The 18,681-nt window shown below is 37.6% G+C and overlaps 1 protein-coding gene across 1 annotated transcript; it reads left to right on the top strand.

Annotated features, from left to right (window-relative positions):
* The first annotated feature begins 422 nt into the window (after nt 1–422).
* On the top strand, nt 423–13,615 carry LYPLA1 (lysophospholipase 1). The gene is made up of 9 exons (XM_066563209.1): nt 423–537; nt 968–999; nt 4,093–4,158; nt 5,648–5,695; nt 6,546–6,616; nt 7,192–7,265; nt 8,025–8,126; nt 8,573–8,749; nt 10,107–13,615. Exons 1-9 carry the CDS (start codon nt 469–471, stop codon nt 10,158–10,160), a joined length of 693 nt encoding a protein of 230 aa, XP_066419306.1. The 5' UTR covers nt 423–468; the 3' UTR covers nt 10,161–13,615.
* The last annotated feature ends 5,066 nt before the right edge of the window (nt 13,616–18,681 follow it).

The following is an 18,681-nucleotide window of genomic DNA, read 5'->3' as shown; positions in this document are numbered from 1 at the left end:
GATGTATGGAATAGAAGACAAAAAACAAAGTATTCCCTTCTGATAGAAATGTGTTTGCCATACATATTCATAGTTGGTCTAAGTGTTTGGAATGGACTAGAATGATCCAGTAACTCCAACCAGAGTGCTGAATAGCCTAACACATCTCAAGATGAGTAAGAATCAGTGACTTGGGAGCTGTAAGCCGAGAGATTTAATTCGGCGATGAAGGCATCTGACCCGATGAGTACCGACGAGCCCCGTCTCGCCGTGCTGTTTGCTATATTTGTGCTGCTTTTCCTGCCATCCCGTGACTTAGCCTTTTCTATTTCACCTATTTAAGAATACCGTAATTTCCTTCTTCCCCCGGGCCTTACAGCTCAGCACAAGGCGCCCGCCCGCCCGCGCCCCTCCCACCGGCTCCGCCGCCCTCCCGCGTCGCCTCCCGCCGCTGGCCCGTGTCCCGCCGGCCGCCCCGCAGCCCGGTGCATGTGCGGCAACAACATGTCGGCTCCTCTGCCCGCCATCGTCCCGGCCGCCAGGAAGGCCACGGCCGCCGTGAGTGTGGCGGGGCGCGGGCAGGGAGCGCGGGCAGGGAGCGCCGCCGCCCCGCTTTGTTGGCGCGGCGGCCGCGGGCGGGCGGGCGCGGGGCGAGGCGCGGCCGCCGCTGAGGGGGATGGCGGGCGGGCGGCCCGGCCCGACCCGACCCGGGCGGGTCTCTCCCGTTCCTTGCCTTCCCTTGCAGAAGCGGGCCGGGCTCGGCACCTGGAAGGTCAGCGGTGCCCGCGGGGAGCGGCCGCTGATGGCGGCGGGGCCGGGGAGGGGAAGTGAGCGAAGCGGAGTTTTCTTTGGAGAAAGTGGTGCCGCGCTCCGAACCGCGCCTGACCTTGGGTGGGCGCCTGGGGCTCGTGTGCTTGTTCAGTGATCCTAAACCTCTGCCTTTGTTGTCTTTTTTTTTTTTGTGTTGTTGCTGTTTTATTTCCCTCAGGTCATTTTTCTTCACGGATTAGGAGATACCGGGTGTGTATTCTGATCTATTGCATACTCAGTAGCTATTATACTTTCAAATACGACCTGCATATTTTAAACACGTGAGCAGTTAAAATTTACTTAAGCTTCTTATTTTGCCCTTTACTGAACGCAGCGGCCAACAGCAGATAAAACTTCACGTGTCCTGCAATGATGGTGACAACTATTTAATTAAAATTTTCCACTAAGTCCTTGAAAACTTTAGTCACCTAAATTGGTCTCAATATGATCTCACTTTTGTTCCTGAGACAAACTTTTTAGAAAAAGAAGTCTGTGGTTTTTTTGGTCATTTGCTTTCCCGAGAGTGGGTTTCTGTTTTTCCTGTGTTTGTCTAGATTTAGAGGTCCTTTTTATTCTAGACTTGTGGATTGTTGGTTTGCCAATAGCTGCTGTTAGTCCGTGGTTTCTTCATCAATATGTCATACTTACACTAAAATCCAGGCCTCTTTGATCTAAATAAGCAAACTCCAAAGTAGTCACCTAATATCTACAGATTTTTGTCTCTGAAATATGGTCTTCAGACTCCACAAAAAGCACCCTAAATAAAATGTGTAATGCCTTGTTGCCTTGTTCCTGTTATTTCCATGTTTGAGTAGAAATGGAAAGAAAGAGCAGGGAATTTCTGGGAGGCATTCTAGCTCTGGTGTAATGTTTCCTTTTGAAGCTTGTGTGTGCCCAGAAATAAGCATGCATTCATTAAAGCCGTTGAATTAACAGGTTAAGAGAGTGTTGAAGCCTTTTTAGTGGAAGACTTTAAAGAAATTGGCACTTAGATACTGAAAATAAGTAGCATGAATGCTTTGTCTATGGAATTGGCACTTATACTGAAAATAAGTAGTATGAATGCTTTGTCTATTGTGCTCCCTCGTGGCCAAAATTACATAATATTTTTTAAGAACCTTTTTTTTTTTGTCACCTGGAACTTGAATGTTGCATCTAGGTTGAAACTTGCTATGTTATTTTTTCCAAAGTACTAACTAAAATTAGCTGTCAGAATTAAAACTTGCATAACCTGGGCATTTAGTAAGTTAAAGAAGAGTCAAGTCCATGCACTTGGCAGTATTCTACAAGTGGAGGTTTTTGCTCTGATTTGTTGTGCTGACACAACACCTTGTTTGCATTACCCCTCTTCCTTTCTGCTGGTAGGAGGCAGCTGAGGCAGCAGCACTGCCTGCATCTTGGCACCAAATGTTCAGCAAGTGATTGCAGAATCTTTTGAGCTTTTGGAATTTGAGTCCTTGCAAATTGGCTTGGTGTTTGTTTTGGCAGGGGGTAAAAAACAAAGACTTTCTCTTTAACCTGAGTTGTATTCCCTAGACAAGGTGGCATTTCCATTTCAATGTCAGAGCTAATGCACAGCCTCAATCTTGCAAATGTAGTGAGCATACTGGAACGTCTGCATTTGACAAGACATGACACCTCTGTGGAAGGAAATACAGTGATTTAGGTGTATTTCTTCTTCTAGTCTGCTGCAGATTAGATCAGATACACTGCCTCTGACATACTGTTGTTTGTGGTTTTTTTAAGTAAAAGCTGTAGGAGTGACCCAAAAAATTGTCTGAAGCAAACCTATTAACAATTTTATAACTCCCCCCAGTTTAAACTGACCTGTTCCACTTCACATGAATTTCTAAATTGATCACTTCCATTTACCAGCTGCATTTTTCTTACTCTGGAAAGTGTTTAACAGAGGTTACATGCTTTTTCTGTCTTAGCTCCTGTATAAATGGCACTTAAAGATTGGTACATACTTGTCAAAATCTGAACAAAAGGTGCCATATAGAGAATTGTTCTAAGGAGTCTGCATTAGTATGTACACAATGTTGCTTTTCAAATTTGTCAACTTCATAATTAGCTAAAATATGTCCCTAAATTCTTATGTAACTATTTTTTTCTCAGTAGTGTTTCTCCTTTAGACTCTTATTCAACCCTCTGTGATACTGCAAATATTGTGCAAATCATATTTCCTGCAATTTGTTAATAATATATCTAAAAGTACTAGTGGGAAGTAGGCTGAGATACTATTGTCAGTGCTTCAAATGTCAGTGTGTTGGAAAGGCCTTCAACTTCAGATAGCATGCATTAATTAACTTTCCAGGATGGTATTAAAACTAAACCAATCATGCCTTTATGGCTGGTCTGCTGTTGGTCTGATTAGTTCAACTGTATCACTAACAAATTTGTTAGAGGTGTTCTCTGCTTAGAACCAAATTCCCAGTATCTAATTTAGTGGGTGAGTTAGGAATACTAAATGATGAGGAAAAATCAGGAAATATAGGTGAAATTAGTGTTCTGGAAAGCCAAGTGCAGGCATGTGCAGTGGCTGTGCATGGGTTCAGATTTGGGTCAAGGTCAGTTCCTGTCTAGATGAGGCCTGGAGTGAGTCTTGACCTTACACTCTCCAGTGTTCTGGTTTGGGGGAAGCTCATTAACTTACCTGCTGTGCAGATCTTGTTTTGTTATGGACATTCATACACAGTATCTGCTTGAGATTAAAAAGCCACTGCAGTCTGGGGTGTTGTTTAGGACTGCCTGAATCCAAGAGCATTCAAGCTGAGCTGGAGTTAATAGGGCTAATTGACTGGGTTGGATCCATGTGGAGTTAGCTTAGGTGTCAGTTTGCTACTGTCCCATGTCAAGAAATGTGGTTCACAGAATGCCAAGTTGGCTGTCAGAGAAGCTGTCTGAGATCTGCAGGAGCAGCAGAGCACCCTCTGTGCTGCCTGGAAGCAGGATACCTGTGTGCATCTGTTCTGGCACACAAATTATTAAAGCCAGACAGATACAGAGTGGGCTTTGCCTGCAGCCAAAGTGATATTTCTGTAGCTGCACCACAACTATGGCAGCCAAATTAGATCAAGTCTTCCTGACTATATATATGCCACAAGCATTCAAGGGCTGAAAAAACCTTCTAACTTTAGTACTACATTCATAGTATACTGTGGTTGATGTAGATATTTTCTAAAAGTGTGTTTATATTGATCTAATTCAGCATGTTTCATACTTGGTCTGTGCTGATGCACCAGTTCAGAAATAAGAGCTAAGCCAAGACCTAAAAGCAGTTGAAAATGTTTTTGTCAACAGGCACGGATGGTCAGAAGCACTTGCTGGTATCAAAAGCCCCCATGTGAAATACATTTGCCCACACGCGTAAGTTTGTAACTTTCTTGTTTTACCTTTTTCTGTAGAGACATCATCTGTTAAAACACTTGTGCAGATGTCAGAGAGACACCTCAGAAGTGAGATGGTATCTGACTATCCCTGCATTTTTGTTTTTTATATAAAAGCCCATTCTAAAATAGTGTTGATGCTATTAAGTGTTTTTTGTTTTCAGGAAATTCTGTGTGATTTACTTTGGGATAAAACTTCATTTTTATTTGTACTTTGGTTCGGGTACTTATTCAGACTGAAAACATACTTGTAAAGTTTTAGGTACAAAGTTATAGTATTTTGACTTTTTTCCCAGTGGATTGAGTTGTTTGTTGGTTTCTTTTTTTCCCCCAACAATCTTTTATCAAAAACAGTTTTATCAAGGAATTTTTTTTTTGTGTTTTACTTACCATTACACTCAATTTGCATTAGCCAGCTGTACTTAAACTTGGGTGTGTGTATAGTAGATTGAAACTTGCTGTAGGTTACAAAGAAGTTTAAAGATTAACAGTATAGTGATATTTTCAGCAAATGCAATTTGAGCTATCTTTATGTTCAATTTGAGAAGTGAAATACTTCTAAGCATAATCAGGCACCAGTAAATAAAGCAGTAAGATCTGTCTGCTCTTGATTTGGTGGTAGAAAAACTAATAAACTATAATCTTAATTTATTTTAACACAAAATTCAGATTGTCTCTTGCTCCAATGGTCTTGGCAGACACGGAGCAGAGATGATAGGGAGAGAAGGAAGCAATGTTTTGGTGGATTACTGAGCTGTGGTTTATTTATTTATTTTACCACATGTCCCAGCTTTGCTGAACCATTCAAAAGGAGCTTAGCAATATCTGCTGTTTTCTTTGCTTGCCCTTTGTCTTCTTTCAGTCCTTCCCCACGGAACTTATGCTGCTCAGTTGCTATAGATTAAAACTCAATCCAGGTTTGATCCATGGCATGATCCCCTGAAGCTGCCTTGCTGTGGCTGAAGAGATGGCACAGGTCTGGGAGGGAGCTCAGCAGTGAGGGCAGGCGCTGCCCAAGCAGATTCAGCTGCAGAAGCAGGCATGGCCAGGCTCCACCATGTGCTGCTTTTGGCTGCTTCCTGGTTATGCTGCTGTATAAGGTGCCTTAATCCACTGGACTTGTGAATGGAACTGTGATAAATAATTCCTAATTACAAATAAGTAAATGATATATGTATATTAAAAATGTATATGAGATATATGCACTCACACACATGCACATTTAAAGCAGCCCATTACTGTTTTGCTTGCTCTCCACAGAGAGTGGTAATTCAACCCTGAATATTAAATGTGTTTGAGCTGGCAGGTTTCAAGAGAGTTTCTTCAATAGATGCTGCAAAACAACTAATGTTAATTACTGTTTAAAAGTAAGACAGAGTTAGAGGATACGCAATTTCATGATGTTACTGCATCTGTATTATTAATCTCAGTATATATCTTATGTCAGGAGTGTTCATTCTCATTTCTAGGCCAGTTATGCCTGTTTCTTTGAACATGAACATGTCTATGCCATCCTGGTAAGTATTTTTTCAAATGCAGATGGTTCTAATCAAATTATATCTGGGGCTATGAACTCATTGTTCTTAATTTAAAATCATGAACAACCTGAGTATCTGGTTTTAATCACATACAAGTCTAAACCATTTTACTTTAGATATTTTCTAATAAAATAACAGAACTAAAAGGGCTGTCATGAGTACATTCTAGTTATCATTTTGTATCTGTGGTAGTGATTATTCCTCAGGACTAATCTGTATATCTTAGAACAAAACCCCATTTTATTCTACAGGTATGGTCTGTCGTATGCATTGTGTCTGAATTCCTAGACAGTAGAAGCAGAGACTTGGAGTGGAAATATTATTGCTACTAGTGAGCAGTATTTGCTGGGTCAGTAGGATATGTAGAAACTGTTCTTTAGAACATCCATTCTGAATAGAGAACAAGAAGAACATGGTAGATTTCAATGATCTGAAACCAGTCTTCAGTTTTATTGGATTTTGGGCTTTCCCCCCTCCCCCCAGAGTAACTTGTGTTTGTTTTTCTTATATTTCTTCAAACTGTATTTTAATTTCTACATGCAGCAAAATGCCTGCTAATATTTTTTGAGCGAATATCAAGACTGTGCTGCTTAATCTGCAGTAAGTTACAGAAGATGTCAAAACTCAGAAAAGCCTTGTTGACTAGATCTAGTCTTTTAAGCCACATTCACAGATTGTGCAGCGTTTCTTGTGATCTATGGGTAGTTGGTAATAAACAATATGACAGCTAACATTTTTGTCTGGAAAACATCCAGATTTCATTATTTGTGTATTAAGGAAGTGGAATGGATGCTCTAATGAGTAATGCTCTTGTTGATGTTTTTGTAAGGTTTGATATCATTGGACTTTCTCCAGATTCACAGGAAGATGAAGCTGGAATCAAGCAGGCAGCGGAGAATGGTATACTTAGGAGTATTTTTTATGTCTTAAAAGTACTTCCAGGTACTCTTGAAAATTAACTATCAGTCTGAAACAGGTTTTCTAAAGCCAATATTTTTTAGGGAAAAGAATATGTGTATATGGTATTATCACTGACCAAAGTTTAGCTAGATGAATTGTTTATTTTTTTGTTTGTTTTTTAACTTTATTAGTAAGTAGAGTAATTCACCAGTATAAACAGTTCATACTCTGAAATATGGGAACAAGTGTAGGTTTTTTTAAAGAGCTTTTGGGTAGTGCAGCAGGTCAGAGCAGTATTAGCATCCAGTTGTGTTGATTTTACTGGGAAGAGGATGCCATCTTCCCAACAATGGTGCTTTTGCAAAACCTATTTGCATGTATTTCTCTTTGGAAATGATACAGTGGCACTGACATTTCTGACTGTACTCTAGATCTTCTGGTAGTTTTAATGTATGGAAGCCTAGATTTTCCTTTCACTAGCTTTCTCTTGATGCCAGAAAGAAGGCATTTTTCCTCTTCTGGACTTTCTAGAGAATGGAGTGGATTTTAACAGCTGACCTTTATTTATGTTGCAGTTAAAGCACTGATAGATCAAGAAGTAAAAAACGGAATTCCTTCTAATAGAATTATTCTGGGAGGCTTTTCTCAGGTAAGGTATGGTTGGAAAGAACCATTGTCTTTTTTCTTTAGGGAAGTAACCTAGCTTTATTAACTTCAGAAACCCAGACACTTAAATTGAAATCAGCTCATGTTAGATGCCTCTAAAATTTTAAGGTGCCAATTTTCCTTTGCTTTAACAAATGAAGTTTTTTGGTTTTATGCAAATAATTACTGTTCGCTGGAAAATGAACATGCATGTGTAAAAAAAAAGTACTAAGATAAATTGTCTGTTTAAAATCTTTATGCACATAACCTACATAGTTTTGCTTGAAAATTTTGGTAGTATTTTTAATTGAATTTGGTGGTCTGGATTTATTGGGGGAATCTTTTCCTTTACACCTGTAAGGCATCTGTGGTAGGTAGGTCAGTTGATCAATTGGTCCATACATCAACTCCCCCAGTCTGCATGCAAATGAGTTAAATATTAAAGTGGTGATAATACTGTTGTGATAAAATTATTACAGTGATAAAATGTGAGAATAGTCTTTGGTTTTTGGGGTTTTTTTAGCAACTGTTAGTTACAGTAAATTTGCTGGCTTACCTCTGAATTGGCTACATGGACTTGGAAGAGAGAAGAAAAAGCAAAACAAACATTGTACATAAGTACTGGTTTTAGTTGTTGGCTCTAAAGAAGAATAGATTGCAATAGGGAAAAGACTTTTAAAAGAGAAATCAGGGATTTTGAAGCAAACATTGAAAAGAACTTTACTGTCATTATTCTAATAAAACTTATATCTCTTTATTTTAGGGAGGTGCTTTATCATTGTATACAGCTCTTACAACACATCAGAAATTAGCAGGTGTCGTAGCCCTCAGCTGCTGGCTTCCTCTACGGGCTTCTTTTCCTCAGGTATTTTTTTCTTTCCTGAGACGATTTGCACTTGGGGAATGAGTATCTCTGAAGATTGAATCTTGTGCAAGAATTAGTGGTCATCATTATTACCAGATGACTGTTGTTTGATAATTTGGAAGTTTTTAAAATAATAAGTTTTTATTAGAGACTGAGTGAGCAAAGTTTCAAGTTTTTTACTTGGCCAGAAATGATGACTTTGTGTTACAAAACTTTTTGTCAAAATTTTATTTGCAAGTCTTTGAGCTTAATGTGTTGTCAGGTACAGAGCTTACTTCATAAGGAGCTGCTTGCAGGCTATACATTGTACTATTTCCCCTCAGAATTCAATTTGCTTGTCATGTCACAGGGTATAGTGCCATGGTTTTTTTATTTCAAAGGTGTTAGCCTTATCTCCACTTAGAGTCTCCTTCTTCTCTTCTCCTGTCTAATTCCACCCCTCCTAGGGCCCTATCAGTGGTGTCAACAAGGATATTGCTGTTCTTCAGTGCCATGGGGACTGTGACCCCCTGGTTCCTGTAATGTTTGGTTCCCTCACTGTTGAGAAGCTGAAGACTATGATAAATCCAGCCAATGTAACCTTCAAGACTTATTCTGGCATGATGCATAGTTCATCTCTTGAGGTAATTTTCTAAATACACCCTGTTTTAGCTGGTTATAGTTAATTCTTTTTCTTTCAAAACTAATGTTTATAGGCTTTTTGTGGGGGGGTTAGTTTTTCTTTGTTCTGTTTGTTTTGGTTTTGTTTCTTTTTTTTTAATACATGCTTCGTGCTGTTTATTTTGATGAGTTACTGAATTTTGGGCTAAAAATCATCCAAAGCAGAAGTTTGTATGACAGATGAGAACTTCCTCGTAAGATTGTGTTTAGGGCACTAGGCGACTTGGTCTATAAAATGCTCTTTTTCCCAAATTTTTATTATTTGCTTAGTTAAAAAACCTAATTAGAATTAAAACACAAATTCTCATAGCATAAATCCAAGATGGTGTTTTGGAGAGAAGAATCCTGGTAGTTCTGAGGATGGAGACATTGAAGGAGTAGGGAGGGAGGTCTGACACTATGGAAGAGGCAGCCTCAGAACCTGTGTTTATGGTTCTGGCTCAGCAGACAGCTGAGCTGATGTAAGAACTTCCTGCTGCCAGAAAGGGGTGGACTCCTTCTGCTCCTGACCTCGTGGCCCTCACTTCCTCCTTGTACCGGGGCTCTGGGACGGATCAGAAACTTCCTTGAACCATTTGAATTTGCTAAAATGGCAAAAGCTGCAGCCTTCAGGGAGCTGGAGCATCAGAACTCAACAAAGCAAGTGATGAGAGCAAGAAATCAAAGAGGAAGCAAAGAACAAATTTGCCAGCATCAGTAACATTGTTAATTTAGATTGTTGCATCTTGTGGGAAGTGTAACTTTGAACAACCTCTTTGTAACATTTACAGAGTAGCACTGCATTTAGCCTGTAATATTGCTGATCTGTTACACAAATATATTAGTAGTGGTCTTTCTTACAACAGTAACTTAATTAAAAAAAAGATTACCATGGATTAGTTTCTCAGTCTTGTTTGCTGTATTTCTTTTCCTTAAGGAAGGAAGCATGCTGAAAATGAAACTGGATGGTTAGGAGGAGGAGTTGTTGGCTTTTCATGCTGCTGCTAACTTGTAAAAGTTTAAAGTGTAAAGGAAGCTATGGCCTTAGCTACACAGTCAACCTGGTGCTGTCAAGATCACTTGATACATAGCTTGCCTGTTCAGCTCCAGAGGAAAAGTAGTCTTTGCTTTTTTTCTTGTATTTTAGCCTCTACTAAGGGCGTATCAGCACTGTGAAGTTATCAGCCTTGACTTGTGTGCAGAGTGGTAATTAAGTAACTGATTGCTCAATATTTCTAGCCCAGCTGCTCATTATAACTCAAATGTTAAAGCATGATTTAATGTAGCTGATTACGTAGTAGTAGAGGGCTTCAACTAATACAGACTTTTATCTTTAAACAGGAAATGATGGATGTAAAACAGTTCATAGACAAACATCTACCTCCCATAGACTGAATTTATCTGTGAGAAGCCTTCTATATAAATACACCAGCATCAACTGTGGTAGAGTGGTAAATCTTTTCATATGCCTGATAGGAAACATTATTTCTATACCTGCAGTGTTACTACTGTGTTGCAAATTTATACTTACAATGAAGATTAAATAATGAACATGTACAAGAAATGATAATCTTTTTAGTATTTTTCAGCCAGTGCTGGGAAGGATGAGAATGAGGGAACTAGGTAACAATGACAGAATGTAACTGTTTTAAAATGTCAGATTATTTTTTTTTCTTGATTGCAGAATTTCAAACTATTTGTACAAGTAATAAAAAACTAAATTTAAGTGAGCAACATAGATGTGACCAGTTAAGTTTTACTTAAAATGTGATTTGTTCTTTCTTTCTTCATTGAAAACATATGGCATTTCTTTTATGTAATGAATGCATAAAGAACACAATATAAAACACAGTGGGCATAAAGTACAGAACATGTAATGTAGTGGGCATGTGATGGTAGAATAAATGCTCCCAGGGATAAAACTTAAGGATTATATGTTAATTGTTTAACAGATAAGAAGGGTAGTTCTATAATGGCTAGAAGTCAGCAAAGGTATTTCTTATATTTAAACCACCTCAATTTTAAAATGTTCATATAGATAAATACTGTGGAAATTCTAAAAGGACTCATTCCTTATTAGACTGTTGTTTGTCTTATTGTCTTTTTTCTTTTAAACTCATTGCAAATGTGGACTTGGAACAGAATTCTGAAAAAGTGCAGAGGATTAATTTGAGTTTTGTTTAAAAAAATTCTTGTTTTCATACTGAATATTCATCTGATGCTTTATTTGTAGTTTTAATTTGTTTATGTATTTCACATGAACAACTACAGAAAATTGTGTTGATTTTTTTTCTCTGTATTTTGGAGAAAATAACTGAAAATAGTGCATGTACGTAGTTCCTGTGTATTGTTGAACTCTTATCTGTAACACACACTTATTTGAATTATTTTTTGTTAGAAATATAAGTGCAATTGGGATATAACTTAGCTAAACTTTAAAGTGATACTTTTAGATAATACCATATAATACCTTCTCTTATTACATGTTGAGACTTGATTTTTTTTTTCTGAATTGGAACAAAGCATTTTCTTTTAAAATCTATCCTTCTACATTTCCCCAGATCACTATAGCCTAGGAATATAAAGACCTATCCTGGGAAAAAAAGAGTAAATTTACAAGATACAGAATGTTTCTTCTTTCAGAACCTTAAAATTGTGGAATGCACTAGTTTACAGGAGTTGATGCACACTCAATAGCTTTTTTTCTGTTCAGAGCCATAATTTACTGCAGGGAGCAGCTGTTCTGTAGCATTCAGAGGCTGTCACCACCCTAGGAATGTTTAAAACAATGCACTACACTTTTTACTGCATAATTTGCTGCATAACAATGTTCTATCCTGTAATATGCTTTCAGTCAAAGACTATTTCTATTTTGGATGTATCTGTCATGTCAGCACTGTGCTGCACACCTGATTTTAAGGTACTTTTCCTCTCCCAGGGGTCCTCTTAGAGTGTATGTGGATTTACATCAGGTATCTGCCAGTACAAATACATATGTGAGGAATTGCACCTTTATATCTCTCCTCTAACATTGCTGCTGCCAGAGATCTGACCTGTTTACCTAGTCTGAGTAACCAGTTAACCAGTTTTCAGCTTTTTTTTTTAATGTTGCACTTCATTTTTAGGAAGCTGCTTCTTTTCTAATCCAGTTTCTCTGGATTATTAAACATCTTTTAATATGTAAAATTGAAAAAGAATTTTTTTTTTCCTAAATGGTAATGAAACAGTTTTAGATATTCCATCTGTGTAGTTAAGAGAGCATTTTTTATTAACTTTGAAGTTTAATTAGTAATTTCTCTCAGTTGCTCTCTTCTATAGATCTGCCAATTTGTCTTTCAGTTAATTTAGTTCACAGAAGAAACCATAATATTCTTACTGTAGTTGTGCCAAAGTTTTCTTGAGAAAACATTATGTCCTAGCTTGGAGTAATTCCCAAATTGCATTAGCTGATTTTGCAATTCTACTAAATTGCAGTCTTGGTAAGCAAACTATATGTTATTTCTCCTAGTTTTTAGATTTCTTTTCATTCCCCTATTGTCTAAATAATTCCCTGAGCATTGGTGTATTTCCAAAGTTCTTGCAAAAGCTTCTAATTTTTCCTTCATTGTTTTCATGTTCTGTTTGTAGATTTGTTGTTAACTCTGTCCATCTGTCTTAACTTCTAATTGACTGTGTGCTCATTTCACATATTTTTCCTTCTGCAAGAATTAGTTTTAAAAAGTATTTCCAAGATGTTAAAATGGGATCTGCCCTAGCTTCCTTCTATGTTAGCTCCATAGCACTTTCTACAATTTGGTGAACTGTGTTTACAGTTTGTGGTCACCTTCTAGTACTTAAACATTCTAATCCAAGTCAGCTTCAGCTGTCACTGTCATGATGCTTTCAGATGTTTTTCTAGCAATGCTTTTTATGTGTTAACTTTGTTCAAACACTCAGCTATCATAACAAGACTCTTTTTCATGTTGTTTTGCTGCTTGCTATATCTACAAAGAGCTGTGTTACCAAAGTCTGTATAAGTAAATGTTTTGACTTACTTTGAATTTCTGTATTCTAGGAAGAATATTCCTCCTTTTTTTTGAATTCAGGCGTGCATGTTTATATTGTGGTTGGGAGTTCTTAAAGAGCCCAGAAGCTACAGAAAACTTCAAGTCTCTGTGTGTCCTCCCATATTACACTGTGTATGTAGAGCTCCTGTCTTTTATAACTTCCCAGCTGGTTTGAAACTTTGTGTATGATCTTGCAGCTGAACATCTTCTCTACCTGAAGTGATTTGATGCTGGGATTGTTGTTATAATGCATGTACTTGAGGCTGAATAATAGCTCAGTCTGATGGGGGAGTTTTCATAGTATTCTATTAAAATGGAGAAGTTGGGCTGTCAGTGTTCTAAATATGAATGTCCTATCCTCTTAAACTACAATTTGAAATTTTCCAGTACTGTCTATTCTTTGTAATGGGAGACTTTCCACCAAAGGAGATGATGTCTATCGAATCTGTGAAAGCATTGATAAGAGAATACCTTGCTTGCAGCTCAGTTTGTTTCAATGGGTATCTAACTCCTTAAGGTGTTCTTAATTCACAATGGTACTTAAACTGGACTGCGGTTTTGTGCTGTCAGAAGTCTGACTTGGAATATATTGCCCACTTTTGAATAAACATGTTGAATTGCATATTATAAGCCAAATTTTCCAGCTATTCTTGAGGTAAAACTTTACTTGGGTCTGTACTGTGGTGAGGGCTGTATGATTTGGTCTCTTTGTCCTATCTTGTATAATTACAACACAGTAGATTGATAAAAGTACTGTACACTGTAACTGGTATTAGAACTGTTAATTAAAACATGTTCTCTCTAGTGGAGTGTACTGCACTTCATTGAAATAATTTGGATGCATCTTTTATGTAGAGGTCTTATTTGGGTTGATGGATATGACTGAGGGCAAACTGTAAGATGTTAATGAAGCCATATGTAAAAGGCCTGTCTCTTAAATTTTACAAATCCTGAACAATTATTCCTTGTGTTAAGACATATAAGCCATTTATATTTACTATAAACATCTAAAATGTAATTTATTTTACTAATTTTATTTATTATAAGAAATCTTAACTTTGGAAATTATTTCTGTACTAGGGAAAATGTAAGAGCTTTCAATTTTTAATCATTGTGAAATAAATTTCAATTGGTATTTGGACAACTACTAAAGATTTTTTCCATATTTACCTGAAGGAAGTTGAGCTTTTATGTGCTGTGAAACAGGCACTCTAGAGGCTCCTTGGAAATGTATTGTATGGTAATGTATGCATACTATAATACAGAAGAACAATGATTTGTAGTTACTGAAAAAAAAAAATCACTTACCAAGTTAGGTTTTGCTATTTGTTGAAAGAATCCTAAGTATGATTGGAGGGTGGTTTTCAAATTCTGGGTTAATTTTATTTTAACTTGTTTTCTTGGAATTTGCGATAATTTTGAAAGATCAAAGAAATTAAGTTATTTTCTAGTAAAGTTATTCTAGGACACTGAAGAGCCCAAGTCTTCTCACTCTGGATTGCTGCACCATTCTCTGGATGTTCTGTGCTGTTGGAAAGGCTTTGAAGTTGATTAAGGTTTGGCATACACACCACTTCACAGATTTGTTAGAGAGACAATTTTCAGGTCAAGGGTTACATGTGCTATTTAGTTTAATATTTGAGGGCAATCAGTGCTATACATAGTGCAGGGTATTCTAGAGAAAAAGTGGGATTATCTGGGAAGAGAGGGAATGGAGTGTATGTGTGGTAAGGGCAGACTTCCCCCTTCAAGCAGCTTAAAGCAACTTAAAGGCTACTTGTCTCCACAATGTCCAAAAGTCAGTGTGGAGTACAATGAGGAATTTCATAAATGTATGGGAATGTGTGGTAGATGCAGTGCTCTATGTGAATACGTTGTGGCAAATCAAGAGTCTAAGAATAGCTAGTAACAATAAAGATGCAATATTACACAGAGCAATCAACCAGTTTATATTTTTTGAAAAATATTTTGAGTAATGTTCAGCTTCTATTTACTTTCAGTCCTGGCATCCCTGATAAGGTAATTATGAGGAGAAAAATTGCCTAAAACTAGCATAGTAAAAACCCCCAAAACAAGACAATGTAGTGTATCAAATTTTATCAATTATAGTATTAGAGCAGTGGTGTAAGTGAAGAACATGACTTAAGAAGTTTTTAGAATGTCTGTTGGTTAAATTGAAAATGTGATTCTTTGAAGATTAATAGCTGTAGAACAGATTTCCCCTTCTGGCCCTGCCCCCTCCCCACCCCTTTTTTTTCTTTCCTTTTCATTGCTTGCCACTCTCATCTTACCACATTTGCCTTTGGGATAACAGATTTTATTAATTGTCTTTGAGTTGAACAGGTACCTTTGATGTAGCTGAATAAAGTTGATATAAACAAAGTACTTGTATAATTTAATGGATGTCCACAAAGTGAACCAGTAGATAATGGTTTTCTTTTAGGACCAATTACTAGAAAAGAGCAACCCATTGCCTCCTTTTTTATCTGCAAAACTAGTAAAACTTCAAAACTTCCAGCCAGTTTGCAGAGGTGTAGTGAACTTGCTTCAGGCATCTAAGTGGGAGGTTTAGCTTGTGCTTGTGAGGAGAAAATAGACTTCCCTCACCTAAGGTTTGTTTTAAAGAGCTACTTCTCTGCATTAACAGATGGAGCAGATGGAGTCTGAATGTTCCTGGGTTGGAAATACAAGTAAACTCTTAAAGTAGTTTGTGCTTGAAATAATTTGCTAGCTGTATTGTAGTATTTGAAATTAACAGAGAGGATCTTTAAAAGGCTTAAATATTTTAAGTCTATATTAAAAAAATAGATAAAGTTACCACAGAATAGAGAAGTCTAATGAACTTAAAAACTCTAGAAACTAAAATAGAAGTAAAAAATCCCAAAACATTAGCTTAATTTTTTTATATATTTGAATGCCTAACATTACTGCTTCTCAATTGAAAAAAGTGAAGACATTTTGAAAAAGTAAGTAGCATTTTGAAAAAAGTAAATAAAAAAACCCAACTCATCTGTTGTATAGCTATAGAACAACTAATCAAGATGTTTATTGCTATTTTTCAAGTTTTTGAACAAAATCTTGTTATGAGAAATTGGAACTTCCATTTGCTATAGCTCCCCTTATTTGCCTGTGATTGGAGTCATCTCTTCCTCTGCAAAGGCTGGTGACCACTTGGCTGATTCAGACCAGCTGAGATTCTGGAAGATCTAAGACATTGCACCCAGGGCTCAGATAAAGAGGAGATGGTTAATAGCCATAACATTGTTACATAAAAGGTTTTGCAATGCTGTGAATGTTATATATTCAACAGTTGTATTACTACCCAATTAGAGGAGCTTTTCCATACAGAATATCAGTCCTGAAAATGTAGGATTTTAAGTGCCTTGATAGCAGTTCAGAGATTCTTTACTTCAAATTCTGCAGTAGTGAATATGCTACTGTGTTGCCTCTCCTGCCCCAAATTTCTGAAAATGCTATCTCATATCAAAAGAGACTAGTTAGTAAAAATTGACATTATTTCATAAGTTCACTCTTTTAGGAAGTGTCATCTCTGCCTGCTAAGTCTTAGTATTGCAGAAGGCCCCATGGTCCAGCAAATGAGAGCTGGACACAGGTTTTCTGCATGAGCAGGTGTGCAATACCCTTTAGAAAATGTTGCAAGAGAAAAGTGAGGATGTGCCATAACAGGTAAGTGCAGTGCAATGCACAGTGTGTTATTTCTTCTATCTAATGTGTTAATTTAGGAGAATGATCCTAAACAGACAGGAAAAGGTCAGTTAGGTTGTTTTTCCCTCTCCTACTCCTCTTTGGGCTTGGAGTGACATGTTATAGAAGAGACTGATGCTGAACAAAGCTGCTTGGTTTAGAACCAGCTAAAAGAGAACAAGCATGAGGAGTGCTGTGTGTTCCTTTTCATTAAAGACTTGCTCTCCCCAGGGTGGTGGAGCAGCTGAAATAAAGAATTTGTTCAGTACGGTTCAGTTAATTTATACTGTTCTGGTATTGTAGCATAGAATATAAATAATGTGAGCTGTATTATGTTTTCTTTTAATGCATCTACTTGCAAAAAATAAAAAGGGTATGCATTGCCATCTGATTATTCTTTGATTTTCCTACTGAAATATTTCTCTGATGATACTTTTTAAAGCTTAGAAGTTAAATAAGTATGATATGCTTTCCTTTTATAAGTGCTCTCATGGGATTTAATTTATAATTGTCAGTTTTTCACCTGGTACATTTTGGATGTCAATAGATTTCATCTGCATTTTGAACTCTTTCCATGCATTTCCAGTGAAGTAGGTGTTGAATTGTATTTTTAAAAGAAATTTTAGAAAAATCTGGATGACTTTATTCTAGAGTTTAAATGCATTTAAACTAGCCAAAGTGACTGATTTGAGATTTTTAGTTTTGTGATTGTATTGTCCCTGACCTAACTTGTACCTACTGTAGAATATGTACAAGCTTGTTGATCCTGTAATGTAGCAATAGCTCTGAGCTGCCAACACCCTGTCTGTTGTTTTTATAATTTATGTGATTGTGGTCAATCACATAAATGAATGATGCTAAACTTCATTTGAGGTTAGCATCAGGTTAAATGCTGGTGTTTGATTATTGCAGGTACTAGGTAACTAAATCTAGACAAAGTGGAATTAAACCTGAAATGGCACAATCCTTTAAATGTTGTGAGAAGATGCCTTCTGTTATTTTTGTCTTCCCAAAATCTGCTCCTGAATGAAAAGGTATTCTTTTCCTTAAAAAATATTTCCTTAAAAAATATCTTTGTTCTTGTGGGGTTTTTTACCCCCTGTTGGGCAGAATAAACAAAAAAGCAGCAGACAAAGTTTTTGTATGCTTGTCCAGTTCATGGCCCAGATCTAACCTGGGGGAAGATCCTGTGTAGGTCCCAAATAATAATTAGTTTTTTCGAATATGTGCAGGCCTTAAAGTTGGCCATGGTGTTCATTAAGCAGGATGCAGAAGTGCCCAAACCCCACCTGTCTCTATTTGGCTTCAAAACCCAGGACAGTCTTGCTGCCCAGTGCATGACAGAAAGTGTGTTGATGGTTTTTCCTATAATGGCTTCCTTGAGTGCTATTGGAGGAAAAGGTCTGCCTTGCCTGTTCTCCAAAATGTCCATATTTCACAGCCCTTGGTTCACAACTGGGGCATCCACAGCATTTGACTGCTTATTAATAATGGATTTGAGTGACTGTGTAAGCACCCTCCTGGATCTTAGGAAGGGATAATCTTCCTGTAACCTTCAGATGTGCTGTTGTTGTGAAGTAAACACCCCTGTTTTACAGCAAAAAATGGTTTAGTGATGCTGTTCTCAATCACAAATCACAGTAACAAGGCACCTAGTTCACCTGCTGAACAGAATTCCATTAGTAATGATGTGTAATATTTGTATGTCAAACTTTATAAATGTGGTATGTCCCACTGGAACACACACAAGATATCAACTAGATCTAAGACTCAGAAGCACAGTAGCACCTCACAGTGTGATGCTTGGCTAATGTCAAAGTTTATTTCCAGCTCTGTTCTGCCTCGGAACCTGTATCTTCCAAACTTCACCCTGAAGCTGCCATTTGAAACCCTCACTACATTTTATATAAAAGTAACTCTTAACGAGATATATGTATAAAAACCTTTTCTGTCAGAGGGGACAGGGGCTTTTCCCCGTCCCCTTGACGCTAGTAAAAATGAAGTGTCTGCTGTAATTCTGAGCCTCCTGCCAGCCGAAGAAAAGCTGGGTCGTAGAGACGATTCCGGGCGACGTGGTTCGCTCTGTGTCCGCAGGTACGAACAGGGGTAGCGCTAGCAGCATTGCTGGGAGATGGGGAGGGTAAGAGGGTCACAGGGTCATAGGA

Source organism: Molothrus aeneus, chromosome 1 (genome assembly GCF_037042795.1).
Source record: "Molothrus aeneus isolate 106 chromosome 1, BPBGC_Maene_1.0, whole genome shotgun sequence".
Lineage (NCBI taxonomy): Eukaryota > Metazoa > Chordata > Aves > Passeriformes > Icteridae > Molothrus > Molothrus aeneus.
This window is presented reverse-complemented; position numbering and strand designations above follow the sequence as displayed.